The sequence below is a fragment of the Epinephelus fuscoguttatus genome, linkage group LG17, assembly GCF_011397635.1.
Source record: "Epinephelus fuscoguttatus linkage group LG17, E.fuscoguttatus.final_Chr_v1".
Lineage (NCBI taxonomy): Eukaryota > Metazoa > Chordata > Actinopteri > Perciformes > Serranidae > Epinephelus > Epinephelus fuscoguttatus.
The window spans coordinates 9,786,226-9,805,538 of NC_064768.1; the positions used below are offsets into that span (position 1 = coordinate 9,786,226).

The window sequence follows — 19,313 nt, forward strand, 5'->3', positions numbered from 1 at the left end:
CCTAACATACAAAGTGAGACAGGAACTAGGACACAGTTGGGAAAGATGACAGTGGATGAAAAGGTCATGGGACAGATTTGAACGCCACAACATCACTAGAACCGTCTGGGACATCCGCACAACACCAATGTACCAATCTAATTTTTCACTTCTTTTTGTTCTCTCCATCTGTCAGCCGCTGCTGTGTCTTATCTCATGTGGCAGACATGTTGGGGGTCTGATCAAATCCATTTGCACTTTGTTATCTGGCGCAGTTTCGGAGCGTGTTCTGTAGGGCACGATAGGTGGAGCGGAGATGGTGTCTGAGCAGGCAGGGGGAAGGAGGAGGGGGGACGAAGGAGCAGTCAAGAAGTATTATGGTATGCATTTTGACTTACATGATAATCTGACCCCCGCCTTTAACCCTCCTCCACCACCGCCACCCCTCTGCTTATCTCCATGGCGACTTGCAGCACAGGAGCACTATTATGGTCTGTAGTCTCCCCCCACCACCACACACCTCCCTTCTCTCCACCTCCTCCTTTTTCCTTTTTCCCTCAGAAATGATATTATTATCATTATGTGATATGCAATTCTGTGAGTGTGGTGGTGGTGGTTGGGGGGGTGGGAGGGGCGTCGAGAGCCGTGCACGAGGTTTCTATGACAACTGCCCCCAGTATTCTTCTGATTGGTGATTATAGGATGTTACCCCCCACCACCCCTCATCCTACACCCCCCCCCCCCCTCCCCAAATGCACACATGAACACTGTGTCCATAGTCAAGGAAAAAGAGAAGTGTGGGGGAGGGGGGAAGATGCAAACCAAAAAGAGGGAGGAAAAAAAGGAAGGAATGGAGAGAAAGGAAAGACAGAGAAGTTGTTTTTTTTTTAAGTCGGTCTTTGTGTCGGGATACAGAGAGGGAAGAGTGCTGCTGCTGTCGGCGATGGGACAAAGGACAGGCCAGAAGAGAAAGAAAGAGATAGACTCAAAATGAGGGTGTGCTGAGTCAGAGCCGACTGTAGATCCAGAGGGAGGGAGAGGCCTTTAGCCAGAGCCAAGAGAGAGGAGAGAGGGACAGCTTGAAAAGGGTTAAAAGCCAAAGAGTCGGGGCACTGCAACAATATGCTGACATGAATAACTTCTCAGTAGATTCATGAAACAGTGCCATACTGTTGCTAATTTTCCAATTTACAGGTAAAATGACACAATTGCATTCATGTGCATTACATTATAATGATTAATCCCCCAGTGTGTAAGAAAGTGGGCTTTTTTCTGCACATTAAGTCATTCATAATATGTGACTAATGTAGACTCACTCTGGGAAAGTACCACCAGCTGTCATCTTTGCTTGTTTGCAAGTTTCTCTCTGAACCAGATATTCTCCTTTATGTTCTATAAACATACATTGGTTAAAAGTATGTAGACACCACTCCCCCTGCGTTTACATAGAGTGCTGCAGAGATGATGCTTATTTGAAGGCCAACACGGAAGTTAACATCCACCCGATTCGCTCAAAGAAAAAAAGCCCTGTGGCAAAAATTTTTATGATACTTAACAGTTTTTGTTCAGCAAGATAATCGTCACAAATGAGTACCATTTTTATTATCTTTAAAGCATAAATGCAATTGCAAGAGGTAAAAAGCTAACATTAGGCTTTAAACGAACTACACTACAGTTGCATGACTTGAAGTTGCAGGTTGTAAAGCTGTGTCTCATTTAGCCACTTGGTAGCAACTGTATTTTTTTAAGGCACACAAAAGCTTCAAAATTTACAAGTGGGTGTTTACTGACACACTTTATATCGTAGAGCAAAATGTGAAAATCTCTTAAGCTTGTACAGACCTTATTCAGGCATCTAACCAAAACCTGTTCAAAAAATAACCACTGACTTCGAGACAAGGGAAGCTGGAGTGCTAAAATGCTAACTCATTTCTGGGTTTTAGGACCCATTCCTGCAGCACTCTATCATGTCTGGGGTTGTTTCCGTGTGGTTTGGCTGAAGCTGTGTGATTCTAATTAAGAAAAAGCTCAATGCCACGGAATAAAATGAGAGTTTTGTCCAGTGGTTTTCAACCAGGGGTCCTTGAGGGAGTTCCAGGGGGTCCCAAGAAAGAAAGTTTATTTCCACTACCTGATTCACTCAGAAGTTAACCCAATGTGGGTAAGAAGCATAAGAGTCACTTTTCTGATCATAGGCTTCATTTGCACCACAGTTATCTCCTCAACTGTGGTTTAGAATTCTTTTCAGGTGGATGTTCCTGAAGCAAAATCATCAAATGGAGGCCTATGACCTAATGCGTATCAATTTATGTTTGAAAAGACTTTTAATGGTTAAAGTCTGACACCCTCCTCACATCGAAAGACAAGACGAGCCTTTTGTTTTACTCTCCTCACTTATGTTTTTCTTCTTGAGCACTGGCTGAACCGCCAATCAGAGTGATTTCATTCACCGACAGTCTCGGCCAATTCAATATGTTGAATCAGTGTCATCGATGGTGGAGCCTGTCAGTGCATTCCGTATAATGGTGATTTCATTTACCAATGTGCTCCGCTGTCTGTGATGCCAATCCAACATGCTGAATCAACACCATAGACAGTGTAGCCTGTCTGTCAATGGCGCATGATGGTGATTTCATTTACAGACGGACTCCACGGGTCAGGACAGTGGAGCCCATCAGTGAATTTAATCACTCTGATTGGCGGATCAGCTCAGTGCATGAGAAGAGAAACGGAAGTGGGGAAAGGAAACAAACAGCTAAAGTCAAGAGGGCATGACGAAAACAAACATGTTACGTTCAGGCCCCTAGGAATGCTGCTCAGACGGGCTCCGCTGTCTACTGAATCAGCGTAGACAGCAAAGCTCGTCTGTTAATGACATTAAAAATGAGAAGCTGACAATGGTTGATTAGACCCAATGATGCGGGACACACCGCCAAGACTTAGGCAATGACTGCTCACCGACAGCCTGACCAATGGCCGACCGTTGGCCTTGTGTGTCAGGGCCTTTATCGTGCAGGTGTTGCTCCTGACTATCGTTTAAGCCTTGCTCCTAGTTGTGTGTGTACAATTACGCTCCCCTTAATGTCCACATACTTTTGGCTATATACTGTGTTCTGGTTCATGAAACAGCTGTTGATTTTGGCCCTTTTTTGCACACTTGTGAGTGACTCGATCAGCATCAGCAGTGCAGACTCGTCCTGCAGTGCTACAATAACAATGCATAACTCACTCTGATGCTTCGCAGGCCCCGAATACCGAGTTCCCCATTAGCTGACATGCACGCTGTTGATTTCCCATGTGGTGAAACGTCATTCAGAAGCCTCTCTGCCACACTAAGCACAAACAGTTCTGCCTTTTCGCTCCACAGTCTAAATGTACTGCAGACAGTTAATGGTGGGAAAAAACTGTCTAGGACCCAGACGTTTTTCCCACCATTGACTGCAATGCATTTCCAAGCAGCCTGTGGAGCAAGCCTGTCTGTGTGTATGTGTGTGAGAGAGTGTGTGTGCAGACAGCTTAACTCAGCTGTTGGCTTGGCTCTGGTACTTCTGGGCTCCCTGTTTCTTGTTTTGAGGGGGGCTTAAAGCAGCACACTTGAAGGTTTTGACTACAGTTTGACCTTTGTGACCTCCTCCCTGGAGGGCCGTGCTTGGAACCTGACTTTTTAACCTCACACTGACCTGCTCGCAAGACTTTTTTTTTTTGTACCAGCTAGCCTTGCTTGTTGGCCCTCATGTGCGCTGATGATCTTTATGGTGAGTCATGTATATAAAGAATCCATATATTTAAGCTGATAAAGCCTCATATGAAGTTGGGGGTTGCACCTGGGTCACCGGTTGTCACCCCACTTCTGGTGACCCTAAAGTGCTTTCAGAGGTGGTCACCAACCTTTGCCTTGCGTCTACATCCTGTGCAGCCGGGCTCATATACAGTACAGTGCCTGCGCATACATGCAAACATGCACACTCAAGTTAAGCAGTCATGTGGCACACACAGTTGCCATGTGACGGCTTTTCCTTTTTTTTTCTCTCTCTCGCCTCCTTTCTCCTATCTCTCTCTTTTTGGAGTTATGCTTATTGAGGGATGTCAGTGACTGCGCTCATTACTATTATGGGATGCCGCACGGGGGTGGGAGGGGGGGTGAGCGTCTCCATGGCAACCCCGGTTGCTAAGGGTGTGGGGGGGGGGGTGTGCATGGAGGAATGGGGAAGAGACTGTAGAGGAGGGAGGGGGTGAGTTGACTATTATGGTCTGTACGTTGCAAGGTAACTATGCAGAGTGGGGGAGGGGTGAGTGAAGAGTGTGTATGTGTGAAGGGGGGGGATATTATGGGATGCCTGCCCCCTGATCTCTTTGTGTGTGTGTGTGCGCGCGCGGGGTGTGTGTAGTGTGCGAGGCAGAGAAAGAGGAGACGGCGTCGTGCGCACACACTGCCTACAAAAAAAAAAGAAAACACGGAAATATATTTAAATTATATGTATACCGTTACTTTAACATAAAGAGCTTCCAAGTATTGATTGATAGACAAAGTGAGCCCGGAGTTACTGTTTTTTGGAAGCAGTGTGATCAAGTTGTGAGTATCCCAGTTTTTGGTTTTATTGTTTGTATAAAAGAGTCAGGGTTAAGATGGTCGAGGTGAGGTAACCTCAGACGCCGGGCAGTTCTTTTAAGATAAGGTATGAAAGTATGAGAGCGGCTCGTTTCTTTTAGTTTGTCTCAAATCTGAGGCTGGCCGCCGGTCAAGCTCGGCTAGCACGCATGCTAATGGCACGGAAACTAACGATTGTGGCAAGATGGCATGTCAGCTGAACGCAGAGATGGAGTGAGTGAGGTTGCTAATCTTTGTGAGCTGTCCAACTTGATAGCCAGATAAAGTTAGATTTATTGTCCGAGAAGTCCATGCGGTGAGTGTTTATGTCGCTTTCACCGGGTGCTGTGTTTTGAATGCTCTTTGCTGCTAAATATTCACTTCCGTTTTCTTTTTTTTTTGTTCTTATTTCCCTTGTCGAAACCTGGCCGGGTGCCCGCACCTAACCAACACACCACGACTTGGGACGGACTCAAGACTGGGTCAGAACTCTGGATTATCCGACAAACAAATAACTTTATTTAGTTAGCTAAACTGTTAGCTAACTAAATAGAAAGTTTTCTGTTGTCCGCTATGTCTGGAAGCGAGGATGACAGAGATGATTATGGAGCCCCCGAGGACCGGTTAATGCACGGTAAGACAAGGCTCATTTGTTAGCCGACACTGCTAATGTTCACACTGGTTGTAGGCTAGCATCACGAGCAGATGTGTGTGTTTTTTGACATTCGTATCAATCATGTTTCGTTAGCAATGCGCTCGCTAGTCAAAGCTGCTAACTACCGGGTAGCTAATGTTCGCGGCAAAACTAGCAAACTCGCCTTTCTTTCTTAGCGGCGTCGCTGCTATTTAAAAAAACCTTCTTTAAAAATCACGCTTTTACCCAAACCACAGCCAGGGGCGATGTGGCTGATAGCTGCATTGTCGTGAAGTCACGCCGACTCACCGGCATGTTCCCGGGGCCTAACGTTAGCCTGCTACCGGTATTATTTACGTGTCGATGACAAGATGGAGGCAGCCAGTTAGCTTGGAAGCTGGCGGATGACGTTCTGAAGCGCTCCCCTCCTCATGGCCGGCGCCTTCGGTTTGAGTGTGAGGAAAAAGTACAAATAATACAATATAATCCAACCACATCTAAAACATGTCTTAACCGTTGTATGTTCTCAAACATCCGCTATTTATATAGACTGGTCAGGTCGAAGATCACACTGTTTACAGTTTGTATAATATCGACGAGCACGCGCTTTGTACACGGTGGAACCATTGAGAACAAGAAGTCCTGCAAGTTAGCTTCAAGTGCTAAAAACGACTAAACAACCCGCATTTCATTCATCAAATAGCCCCAACTTTTATCAATCCGTCAAGTGATGCTGCATAAACAAAATATGGTGCAAACAGGAACACACCCCTAACAAAAGATGTGCAAATCGGGTTACATTTTCGGATCCTAATGCACGTGATTGTTCTGATTGTTCCTCAGAACAGGCACATTAATTGTTGCTCGACCATGCTTGTCCTGTGTCATCTCATATCAGACACTGCAACTGGAAATACATCAGTGGTGGGAGAAGTATTCAGATATTAAACCTGAGTCTAACTACCACAGTTACAAGTCAAAGTGCTGCATTCAAGGTGTTGCTTTATTAAGGCCCAGGGTTGGATGAGCTACCTTAAAGCCACACTTGAGTAGAAGTACAGATATCTTTGCAGAAAATGACTTTGGTAGAAGCTGAAGTCACCTCTTAGCAGTGGTGTAAGGTACCAAAGTGATAATACTTTGTTACAGTACTCAGGTGTTTTTGGGAGCATCTGTACTTTACTTGAGTTGTTATTCTGTCAGCGTTAACTTATACTCCAATACATTTCCCAGAAGCATCTTAGTTATTACAATATAGAGCAGAAAGGATGGATGGGAAAATGAAGCAATGGTAGGGAAGGAAAACTGGATTTTATTCTTAAATCCTTTAAGTTGTGCAAAAGACCTTGTTTTTCTTCCTTGGTAATGTACTCTCCATTTTAAAGGTGGTTTTAAGAAGAAATAAACTATGTAATTCTCAAAATTCTGACCACCTGCTTTTTCATCAACAGCCCTTAGTTGTATTTTACTTTTAATACTTAGGTATATTTGATATCATAGATTTCTTGTGATACTCAAGTCCAGTGAAGATACTTTAAGACTTTTGCTCAAGTAATATAGTGATAGGTGACTTTAACTTCCACCAAAGTTATTTCCTGGTAAGATAATTGTACTTTTATTTAGTGCAGCTTTCAGATACTTCATCTACCTCTGTCTATTAGAATATTACTAGAGTAAAAGTCTTTAAGTGTCTGATACCACCTTTACCTAGGAATTAAAGTAATTTTAGGATATTAAATGTACTTAAGTATTGAAAGTTAAAGCAAAAGTAAAGGCTGTTGATGAAAAAGCAGGTGGTCAGAATTTTGAGAATTACATAGTTTATTTCTGTGTAACCAGTACACCACCTTAAAAAATGGGCCGTACATTACATATAGAATAGGAAGGTCTTTTTCATAACTTGTAGGATTTAAGATCAACATCAACATCCCTTAATTCGTCCTTCTGTGCCTTCCTCCCTCTTCCCATCCTCCTTTCCTTCCTTGTTTTGTAGGAAGTGACAAAGATGTTCAGGGGAAATGTGTAGGAGTAAAGTATACATTTATTTAGAGAATGTTGTGGAGTATATGTGAAAATTGGCAGAAATATACAAACTCAACCAAAGATACTCCCAAAACATACATGAAACAAAGTACTTTTATTATGTTACAATAAACCACTGTAGAGGACACATGTTTAATGACGACATGTTTCAAATTTAAAGTATCTATTATGCTGTTTGCCGCAAATTCAAAAATTATTATTATAATAATATATAATATTTTTGGATTATTAATATTACTGTTGCATTAATGTGTTCATCACTTCAGTGTTGCAGCTGGAAAATGTGAAGTTGATTTTAATTACTTAGTACACTGCTGGGTAGTTTAATCTGTAATGATGCATCAGAATGCATTGGCTTGTTATATGTCGTTTTAATCATCTAGATCTTTATAGTCACTAAAGCTGTCAAAGAAATGTAGTAAAATGTACAATATTTCCCACTCGAGATGTCGAGGAGTAGAAGTATAAAGCTGCATAAAATGGAAATACTCAAGTAAAGTACAAGTACCTCAAAATTGTGCTTAAGTGTTGTGCTTGAGTAAATGCAAGTTTAAGTCACAATTGGAGCTGCAACAAACTTTCATCATTGATTAAACATTTAGTCCATAGATTTTCACAAAAAAATGTCCACAGTTTCCCAGAGTCCAGGTTCATATAATCTGATGTTTGTTTTGTGCAGCCAGCAACACGTAAAGCTAAATATAGAACAATCATAACAGTTTTTTTCTCAAAAACAGTGTCACAATGTGCCTCACAAGGCAGCAAGATAAACCATACAAGTCATTAAATCTAGTTTTTAAAAGAAAAACAGATAAAGACATACCAATTTGGTGTATAAAACGAAGGAAACAGAAGACAGTTAAAATGAAATTAGAACTCAAGTACAATTAGGAAAGGCTCTTTGATAAAAAGTATGTTTTAAGAAGGGACGTCAAAGAGATAACTGAACTGACCAACCTAATTCCCCCGGGCAGACAGTTCCAGAGCCTTGGGGCCCTGACTGCAAATGCTGGGATATTTTACAATGATGTAAAGCAGAGAAAAGTGGCAAAACTTCACGTTAGAGAAGCCGGAACCAGAAATGATAAATATCAGTGCACGAAAAACAGCTTGCAAAAATAGTTACTAATAATCTTCTGTTGATTGGAATAACAGCTTCATCGATTTAATTGTTTCAGCACAAGCTTTTATGAGCAAATTGCAAATCAGTTGTAAGTCTTTCAGGTGTCTGTGCTTAGCATTACATTTACACATTAATGCAACATTTTCCTTTCATAGCTTTGTCAACAGTGCTTTTCATGCAGCTTAGAATAAAGGTCTTTCTGATGCCCGTTTTAGTTGCCGTTCTAAGATTCTACATGGTCAAAGTGAAATACAGTTGCGAAATCTCAATCTTTATGACTGCCTTGAGTCCAAGTCTCAGATGGACTCAGATAATTTTAGATGCTTTTAGAAAATGGGGCCCCGGTTTTTAAACAAAACACTATTCTCAGAATATTATGTAGATCACAGTGAGTGATCAATATGATTATTTTCCCCACCTGAATTTCCAGTTATGAGCACACATGCATACACACACACACACACACACACACACACACACACACACACACACACACACACACACAGCTTGGTCTCCTTTATATGACCTAAAAAGCTCATCACATTAATGCTTCTTCCTCACCAGGTGCATCTTAATGGCTTCTTGCCATTTACTTTTTACCATAGTCAATTACATTAATAGGCTCTGAGTGCCACACCACTTCACTCTGGAGCCACTGAGGCAGTGCCAAACAGTGGACTGGGATCCTCTCTGTCATAAGGCCTGCAGGAGGGTGTGGTAATTATAATGACTAATCAGTTGTAAATTACAAGTTTAACCACTAGAGCAAAACTGATTTGAATCACCCCCTCCCCCCGAGGCTAAGTTGTAAAATGGGGTAGTAACCCAAACCGCTATCCTAGTCTCTACTAGTCATGGTTCTCGGGGTGCCTGTTCATTTTTATTCTAGCCATCTAATCATGGACCACTTAAATGTCATTTGACACCAAGTGAATGTGCTTGCAGCCTGGCAGGGGTGGAAAGAGGGCTAAATTATCCTGCTTAAGTCAAGACTTTGTTCCCTGGCTTGAGTTGAAAAGCAAAGAGTAAGTTAGTTGTTCACAGCAAAAGAGAAATTGTGCTGTCCTGAGTAGGAATGCACTGATCTGACTTACTATGCTCCTGATACAGTACCTGGGCTCTGAGTATAGGCCAATACAGAGAGTTGATGCTGCCTGTGTTTAATTATAGGGGCTCTCAGCAAATTCAGAGCATGAGTTGTCTGCATACAATTCTCAACATGGAGGTGGCTGAGCCGGCAACTAGCAGCAAACAGTGCTAACTCTATAAACAGCGCTAAACAACTGCAACAATGCTGACAGAGCTAACAGTGTTAACCAGGGGCAAACTGGAGGGTGAGTGCTGCACTTGGCGACAATGCCGTTCGGATAGTAGCGGTAGGAGCGCAGTGCATAGCGGCAGCTATGAGCCAGCCAGTGTGATACCCACATGCACTGACATGTACACTGGACCGGATCGGCTTATCATGACAAACCGCAGAGAACTTCCAAATTCTGCACACATTGTGACAAAGCATGACTTTATTCTCTCCTTAGCACATCATCACTCCGCTTTATGTTTACACTGTACAGTCACTGGGCATTACTTACATAAAATAATAGACACTCAATGGGCTAATTTTATATATTACATTTCATTCCATTCTTTGTAAACAATACATTGTCACCATTACAACATATTGTCATGCATGTTTTGTTTTACCGTCCTGCCATTCCGTCAAACTGTTTTTTCCCTGTGAAGTCCATAAGGCGTTGTCTGTCTGCCATCGGCCTGACTCCATGTGAACGCAGCATAAGTAACCTCAATCAATATTTCACCTCCTCATTCAGCCACAACAGAAACAATACTGCAGACTAAAAAAAAAAATCAAAATACAAGCACACATGATAGAAGCTGCTCAATGACAGGAAGTTGTTAACCTGCCAGTAAACAAACTGATCCAGCCAAAGTTTACCAGCTTGTCTTTTGCTTATGGCAGGATATGCAAGTGTCTGCTGATACACATGCTACCCTCACACGTCTCTGTTAAGTAACGTTATCACGCGGCCCATAAACACCGACGCACATGGCTGCTCTTATCTTTGTCTTTAACCATGAAATGTCTCTGCTGGCCTGATTCTGCAGACGATGAGGAAGACGAGATCTCAGAGAACGAGACTCCGAAGGTGAAGAAGAAGAAGAAGGCTAAGAAGAGCAAAGAGAGCAAGGGCAGCAAGAGGAGGTCGCGCCGAGAGGTAAGGATGCAGATTGTGTTTGTTTGTTTGTTTGTTTGTGTGGTCTCTTACTGTAGCTACAGCATGAAAGAAAAATGTGACAACTTTTTAATCACATGTCCCAGATGATGTGTTCAATAGAAACTAAAACCCGGACACTGTTACTTAAGCTTCACACACAATAAAAAGCATAACTGCCCGCAGACTTAGATAATCTTCTCATGTAGGCAAAACAGCCAACAAAGTCAAATATGCTTGAAGTAGTTGGGAGTGTAATATGCTCAAGACTTTCTTCCTGTCCTCATTTGGTAGAATTCAATGGATGACACTGAATCATATTTCATCTTTCCCTTATGAAATACATTTTATCTTGCAGTATTTTATAGTGTTATTAGAAAATGTTGTCAAATTTCAGCAAGAGATCTGTTTCCCTTTTATCTGATCATTCTTGAACATGAATGTCTCAGCTTGATAAGTTCTGTCTTTGCCATCCGTGTCCCAGGAGCTTCCCATGAGCTCCCCGGAGCCCATGGACGTGGGCGGGGTGGACGAGGGTGAAGATGGCGGCCCTGCCCAGCGCTCTGACAGCGAGGGCAGCGACTACACTCCTGGACGCAAAAAGAAGAAGAGAGCCAGCAGCGGCAAAGAAAAGAAGAGGAGCAGTACCGGCGCAGAGAGGAGCAGCTCCAAGAAGAAAGAGCCGGAGCCTGAGGAGGATGAGGACGATGATGACGACGACAGCTCGGTGAGGAAAACCAGGCAGGGTGTTTGAGGGGTAAAAGCAATGTGTTGTGGTGAAGTTGCTCTTCATCTACTCTAATGATGGCTTAATTCTTACACAAGAATTAAGATAGGAAGCATTTATCTTTATTTCACTACTGTAAAGATGGTCTTTTCATAAAAGCTACAATGTCTATGCAGTACAAAGATGCATATACATTATAAATTGGTGCTATATGACGGGAGGAAACACAGAAAAGGGCTGTGGCATTTGCGTTTGCTCAAGAGGTAGAAAACCTACAACTACCAGAATGCACTGCTCTGCACGAGACCAATAAATGCTCCCGCTGGTGGGTGATGTAATGTGAGTTGCCCGTCTGATAACAATATTCTGGCTGACTGGTAACATACAGTCTCGTATTACAGTTGAACATACTATACTCTTTGCATCCATGTTGACTACCGCTGTACAAAAATGAAGGAGTACAATCGGTAGTTTGTGCAACAGCCCAAGAACGAGCAAAAAAACCACCACATGACCGGAATGCGATAGATTTTTGTAATCTACAGAAACAATGTACCTATATTTTTCTTGGACTTGTTAAAAACAGTGAGAGTATGCGTGTTTAATACAAGGTTGACTCCACAACACAAGAGACATTATGATCACTAAAATTAGGTGGGGCAAAAAGTGGATATATATCAGTATCGGTTATTGGCCGAAAAAGTTATGTATCGGCATATCGGATATCAGCAAAGAAATCCCACATCCTGCATCCCTCGTGGGTACTACAGAGTACCAATTCACGTGAAAACAATAATGCCAAATTTGAGTAACCAAATACTGGGAGCATGTCTGTGTTAGAGAGTAAGTTAAAGAGTAAAGATAGGGAGGGCACAAGACCTCTGTACAGCTGCAGCTTATTCTAGTCACAGTAATGCTGGGCCATGGTGAGCAGAAAGCTGTCTCAAGTGTAGATAAACTTTTCAGATTTGACACAGACAATATTTATGATGCAGAGCTGGACAGGGCAACATGTCTAACCTGGGAACACACCAGGTCAAACACAAAATATATCCAAATAATTAACTAAATAAATACAAACAAATAAATATCAATGTTGAAATTGCGAAGTTTGGACTAAGAATTTTTAAAGCTAAAATTACATTTTTGTTATTGCAGAGAGAGTGATAAACTGAAAAAAGGTACCATTGGGTGCTGAATTCCAGGTACTGGTATCAGTTAAAATGTGAACAGTACCAAACCGTCTGTAAAGTATGCGAGTTGTAGTAAATGGGCCAAAACATTCCAAACCGCAGGTATAGTCCTTTTCTATAGTGTAATGTGTGACAGCCAAACCAAACGCTGTACTTACAGAAAAAACGTGAAATCGCTTTGTTCACCTTTTGGGGTTAAATTGTTAACTATCTATGGCTTACTCAAAATTTCAAACAACCAGATTTCTTTCTTTTTTTGCATTATAACTTTTGTCTCAGCCCCATCTTTGCCCCATGATGAGCACCTATTGACTGTGCACCTGTAATGGAGTCCTGCTTTGACAAACAGAGGCATGATATAAGAGACGCTTTAACAAAGAGCTGCGTCTGGTCGACTCAAAGCCCGGCGGCCAATAGGGGGCCTTGTAGTTAATGACACTTATGCAAGGGGTGGCGTGGGGTGTGTGAAGTGTGTGTGTGTCTGGGGCGGGTGTTGTAAGGCATATATGCTGTTACCATGGCAACCCTACCTAGCGCCGACTGCACTGCGCTCTTGACCCTTTTTCTGTTTTGGTTAGATAAACACATTTTGATTCATTGTCAGAGCCACTCTCGATCCGCGCTCCTGCCGGTTCTGTAAAAACTAAAGAATGGGAAGATGGTTTTGGTGAAAGGCTGGTGGTGGTGGTGGTGGTGGTGGTGAGGAGGACGAGGAGGAAGGTGCAAGGTGGTGCAGTTGACATCAGGCTGGTAGTTGATGAAATTACTGCTTACCTGCTCCGGGCCTCTAAACTGTACAAATAAAGCTCCGCTATGTTAAAAAGTGGTTTAATTGACCAACAATATTTACAGGTTGAATAAAATTTAGAGTGAAAAACAGCAGTTTAGACAATACAGAGTGATGTATCAAAACATTTTGTGGCTCCAGTTACCAAATTGTGTTTGATTTGCTTCTTCTTTTAGTTCTTTGTAACAATAAATTGAACGTGTTTGTGCTTTTGGACTGTAAGTTAAACAAAGGAAACAATTTGAAGATGTCAACTTCAGCTTTTTCCTCCATGATCTGACACTTCACAGACCAAACAATGTCAAAAGTAACAAATAATTTCCTTCAAATTTCTCAGTCTCAAGTAACGTTTACATGATTCGATTGAGCATTAGAGCGTTCAGGTGGCAGTAGGTGCGTTTCCATCCACCTGTTTTCAGTTCACGCATTGAAGTGGAAACGCCACAAATTTGAAAAAGTCTTATAATATAGCCAAAATGCTTTTAATGTTGGTGTATCGATAAAGGGTAAATGTGACTAAATGCAGCAAAAACACTCAGCAGATAAATTACGTTCTGTCATTGCATCGGCCAATGAAGCTTTCTTCATCGTCTCTCATCATTTCTGCTCGCTGCTACTATTTGTTGTTTTATTTTTTTGTTTGAGGTTTGAATTGCGTCCTTTTGATTAAATCATCTCGTTACACCTTCTTCTTTTGCAGTGGTATAACAACTGGATAATTAATGCCACCTATGCCAACTCCCTATATTCACATAACAGTAGTGGAAATGTACAGAAATTTGTGTTTTCTTTTTCGATTTTCTGAAAATTTGTTTGAAATTTGCACTTCATTTAGATTGAAGCAGAACTGTTGACATGAAACAGTAAAAATCTGCAAATCGTCAAACGTGAAAAGCTTGAAACACCAATTGTTAAAGGTATACTGGAATACTTTATTACTGTGTGTATACATTATTGCTGGCGAAGGTGAACCTGAAAGCAAACACCACCTCTGCTTGGCATTTCACCTTGCTATATTTGTGTTATTTTGGTGCTGTGTCCGCGATTTTTGTCACTTCCTACTTCGCTACCCTTTTTTTTATCGATTTTTTTTTTTGGCCATTTTGCCTGTAATGGACAGGACAGGTAAGCGTGAAAGGGGGAGAAAGAGAGGGGGGGATGACATGCAACAAAGGGCCACAGGCTGGATTCGAACTCGGGCCGCTGCGGCAACAGCCTTGTACATTGGGCGTCTGCTCTACCACTAAGCCACTGACGCCCCTACTTCGCTACCTTTAATTAAGTTCTGATCTTACCAGTGCGCTGTGCCCGGGGAACGTCCTGAAAACAGAAAAATAAGAGGAAAATAAGAAAATCCAGGCTCACACTTCTAGGGAGAGGGACTACTTTTGTATCAGTCTGTACATTGTTTTAAGGAAAATTGTAGTGAGTAAATCATAGTACATCTTCAGGGTTTCAGGAATCCTTATGGATTCATACAAATTTTTGTGACATTTGTTTGCATGCTAGTTGTTCATTTCTGACCTCAAACCTCACAACCATGCAAATGTGGTCCAGTAATTAATATGAATTAAAATAAAATGAACAAAAGAAAAAAAAATCACCATTATTTTCGACAGAAATTAACTTGCTGTGGAAAAAACTATTACACCAGTGATGATGTCAACATCTGTGTCTTAATAATTTTGTATGATGTGAAGCAAAATAATGGCTGTTGCTGACCCGGGGGGAGAACAAAGGTGTTTTTGTATGAGGCGGAAGGTTCGGCTTTTGTCATGCACAAGGACACAGCAGCGCTTTTTAAAAGCTTTACATGGAAATGGTGCAGTTCAGTTTGTGTGCCCCAGATCTGCACTGAAAAGCCACAGCTGGTCCCATGTGTGAGTCAGCCATTCGGTGCGTGATCTGTCAATGCTGTAATCGTCCTCAGCAGGAGCTTCTCATGTAAAGTTTGTTCGTTGTGATTAAAAAAAATGTTCAGAGATGCACTCGGCCCCAGTCATGCTGTGTCCTAAACATATTGAATTATGGGCAAAACAACTTTGCACATTGTAAGGTCTGCTCAACCGGGTTCTCCATGCTCTGGTCATCTAATCAATTGATCAGATTAGTATTGATAATTCCTCACTAACTCGGTAAAAGTGGTTGTGAGAAAACAGGCTATACAGTGTATGTATGTACTGTTGCTGTCTTAATTTACTGTAGACTGTTGTGCTCTCTGTAATGTTATGTAAAAGTTTTATGTGACTCTTCGGTAGCCATGCATTTCAATAAGCTTCAGATATTTGGGACAGATAGCTGTTGACCCAGGGTCTAATTTCCTTGGTTGTTTACCCTCGGGTTTCTTTTTATTTTAGGTCTGCATCATGTCACAATTATGTAGTCCCTCTTTTCGTGACCTCTTTCATTTTCCAATATTTTTAGACAGTTTTTGTTTTGGAGTGAAATTACAGAACCACGTAAATGTATTTATTTCAGTTTATTTTTGTGTACTTAAAGTCAAAGGCAACCTGTTCCAGTGAGAATAAGGTTCCCACAGATCCTTAACAAGGCCTTTAAAAGGTATTGAAATGTCTGAACTCATTCTGTGACATAAATGTTTAAAAAATGTAAAGCCATTGGAAGATGGATTTTATAAAACGATTTTATCTGAGGCTGGATTGTAAAATCTCAAAATAATTGGTAATATCTACTTTTTGTGTATTTAATTTATCAAATGCCTCTCGAACTGCACCCAAAAAGGCATATTTTGTGTCATAATAAATATTTGGGCAAAATTGTCCTCAGGCCTAAATAACTGATGCTGATCAATGTTTTTTTTATTTTTTTTATTTTTTCTGGTTACCATAACATTGTTCTTAAATGTTATGCCTAGTGACATTTAAAAAGTCTTACATCTTCTATCCTTCAGTCTTTTTTAAACCTGTGTCCTGCAGTTTAGTAATGTTTTTATATCTTTTAATATTCATTTTCTCTTATCCCTTTGATATTAATGAAGCTTCTTCTGGTTGGTTGTTACTTGTAGGAGCCGAAGTCGTCGTCCCAGCTGCTCGATGACTGGGGAATGGAGGACATCGACCACGTTTTCACAGAGGAAGACTACCGCTCTCTGACCAATTACAAGGCCTTTAGCCAATACGTCAGGTAGATACTTACACAAAATCACTAGCTGAGTACCAGACAACTGTTCACATATCATAAGAAATATGACTTATTTGTGTGATGTTCTTGAATATTGTTTTTCCAGGAGAGGGGTTTTGCATGTTGCACTGGTTATCTTTATATTTCATACTCCTATGACAAGTTGTGGTCGACAAATTGAGCTATAATTACACTTGCATCTGCTGAATGTGCCAAATATTCACAGTCATCATGTTTGAAGATGAATCAGACCACATATTGAATTTGTATTTCTCTTGAAGGCCCCTCATTGCAGCCAAGAACCCCAAGATCGCCGTGTCCAAGATGATGATGGTTCTGGGCGCCAAGTGGCGCGAGTTCAGCACCAACAACCCCCTGAGAGGCGCTGCTGCTGCCAACGCAGCGCTGGCAACTGCCAACGTTCCGGCTGCGGTCGACACCATGGTGGCGGAGGTCGCCCCGGCTGCTGCAGCACCGCCAGCCTCAGCAGAGACTCAGCAGCCACCTGCAGTGCCGCTACGCAAGGCCAAGACAAAGGAAGGCAAAGGTACAGTGGGGAGGAGGGACCAAATTAAAGAACAAGATCTGAAATATCGGAGCTAAGTTGGATACCACAACCAAAACATGACTCATTTTTCAGCTAGAGGAGCAATTGGTACAAATTTCTATCAGGGGAAGTTGCAGTTCAGACAGTTTGTGGTTCTCTGAGTGACTTACCTATGTCTTTCTGTTGTGTGCTGGCAGGTCCCAATGCCCGCAAGAAGTCAAAATCTACCCCTAAACCACAAGAGAAGAAGAATAATGCCAAGACCAAGAAAGTGGCTCCTCTTAAAATCAAACTGGGAGGCTTCAACAGCAAGCGGAAACGCTCATCAGTACGATTCCTCCCTCTCTACAAACACTTATGCACCTACATACATACATACATGCAGTTGAGATGCATAAAGCAAACTGTTCTGATACAAGAAATATGTCTCTCACCTTGTACAGAGCGAGGAGGATGAGCCCGATGTGGACAGTGACTTCGAGGACGGCAGCTTGAACAGTGTCTCCGTCTCAGAGGGATCCAACAGCCGCAGCAGCCGCAGCAAAAAGAAGCTGTCCAAGAGCAAACCCAAGAAGAAGAGAGGTACGTCTGCAAGCTCTGGGTGAATGAGACAGTCAGTCAGGCGTTTTTCCATCTATTTTCCTATGTTTATGTCTCTACGTGACCTGTGGGAGCAACAATTTTTTAAAATTGGTCCAGTATTGAGAGAGAGCGCTGCGACTAGCAGCGATGAAACAGGCCGCAGTGTAACCACTCGGGGCAGGTGCACTATGTCTGTTTATGTACACTAAAAGTGTTTGTCTTTGCCATTGACAGGGTCAGATTGTTATTATGTTTTTTTTGTTTTTTTTTTTCAACTTTATGAACAGGACCCCATCTGTTGTTTCCACGAGTCACTCAGACACAAAAAAATGGGAAAATTTGGTCCAGGTTGTCGTTCCCCTTCAAAATCCTTGTGAAACTTAATATGGAGCGTCTTCAGCTTTTGTACTGTGACATATTTCCCAGTGAAACTAAAAAGTGTGAAGGCTTAAAGTTTAGCATGATATGGAGCTACAGCGGACTGTTAGCTCCACTTGCACCACACCTCCCTCCCACCTGTTAGATCAGGTGGATAAGGGAGGGATGAATGAATTAGACCTCCGCCACATTGTTTTGGAAATGAAAAGAAAGGTTTTGCCCATGGATTTCCATATGCACATCTTTTCCTATTCTTGCAATGTTGCTCTGTTAGCTACTACAACACACAAACGGTGAAGCATTATGTGACTGTTGTGGCTAGCTAGTCAAAGTCTCATTTGATTGGATGACCTTCTGTAAACTCCCCTGAGTGCAGGATGAGTCATCAAACATTTTAAAGCATTTGCCGGGTTTTACAGAAAGAGAAAAGACAGGAGTTTTGATGTAAAAATACTCTGATACTGATTTTTTTTTTTGGACATATATTTGGCATGTAACGAGATAAATGAGCAGTTAACACAGGGACTCAGGATTTAACTGGGAAAATGCATTTGGCATTTCATGGGGACTTAAAATTCAGTCATTTTCTTTGTCCGTCATCATCATCCTCTTTCATTTCTCATCTTTCCATCTTTAGTTTCTTCCGCCTCTTACTGTCACATTGAATATACCGCAGGGACAGTGTAACCTGTGGGAGTTGAACTTTTGACTTTGGTTGTTTCATGCTTTACCTGATGAGTCAGAGCTCTACCTGATGAGGTGTGAGCAACTGCAGATTTCAGGTTAAACACACAGCGGTGAGCGTTAATGACTGCATGTAGGGTAAAGCATTAACAGTCTGTGGAATGCACAACAACATGAGGAGGTGTATGTACACACACGTACGCACACACACACATTAGTCACTTTGACTGAGTCAGCTGAGTTATGAGTATATTTAGAAGGACAACATCTTGGTCTGGGTTGTCGCCTACTGACACATCCTCAGAAGCCGCTGTGATGACATCGCAGATGTATTCAGATCGGCAACTGAAAGAGGTCAAGGCGTCCTCATGGAGACGCCGCTGCCTCTCCGTGGAAATCCTTCTAACAGATGTGGTGTTTCGTTTAGTTGGTGCGGATTGAGGTGAAAGGTTACATGAACATTTAGCTCTTAAAATCTGATTTCTCTGACAAAATAAAAAACTCTTAGGTGTGAGTTTTAGCTGAGCATTAGAAATATTAACCAAATATTAGGCAATGAGCATTAAAGATCAGTTTACTCAGCCAAAACAAATGTTTATATTTTCGTTGTGAATTCCTTCAATTTCAGTCTGTTGGTGTTACTGTGGAAATGTGTTGTCGAAGGGGGAAAAAATGA

General features: G+C 41.9%; 1 protein-coding gene across 3 annotated transcripts in view; it reads left to right on the top strand.

The window, feature by feature from the left end:
* Positions 1-4,344: 4,344 nt before the first annotated feature.
* chd4a (chromodomain helicase DNA binding protein 4a) overlaps positions 4,345-19,313 on the top strand; it is a 36,917-nt gene continuing 21,948 nt past the window's right edge. For all 3 annotated transcript variants that reach the window (XM_049601957.1, XM_049601959.1, XM_049601958.1), the window contains exons 1-8: positions 4,345-4,552; positions 5,045-5,201; positions 10,492-10,601; positions 11,083-11,325; positions 16,331-16,449; positions 16,728-16,993; positions 17,191-17,321; positions 17,437-17,575. In XM_049601957.1, the coding sequence (XP_049457914.1) occupies positions 5,141-5,201; positions 10,492-10,601; positions 11,083-11,325; positions 16,331-16,449; positions 16,728-16,993; positions 17,191-17,321; positions 17,437-17,575 (1,069 nt within the window). In that variant the 5' untranslated portion in view covers positions 4,345-4,552; positions 5,045-5,140. The remainder of the gene's footprint in view (positions 4,553-5,044; positions 5,202-10,491; positions 10,602-11,082; positions 11,326-16,330; positions 16,450-16,727; positions 16,994-17,190; positions 17,322-17,436; positions 17,576-19,313) is intronic.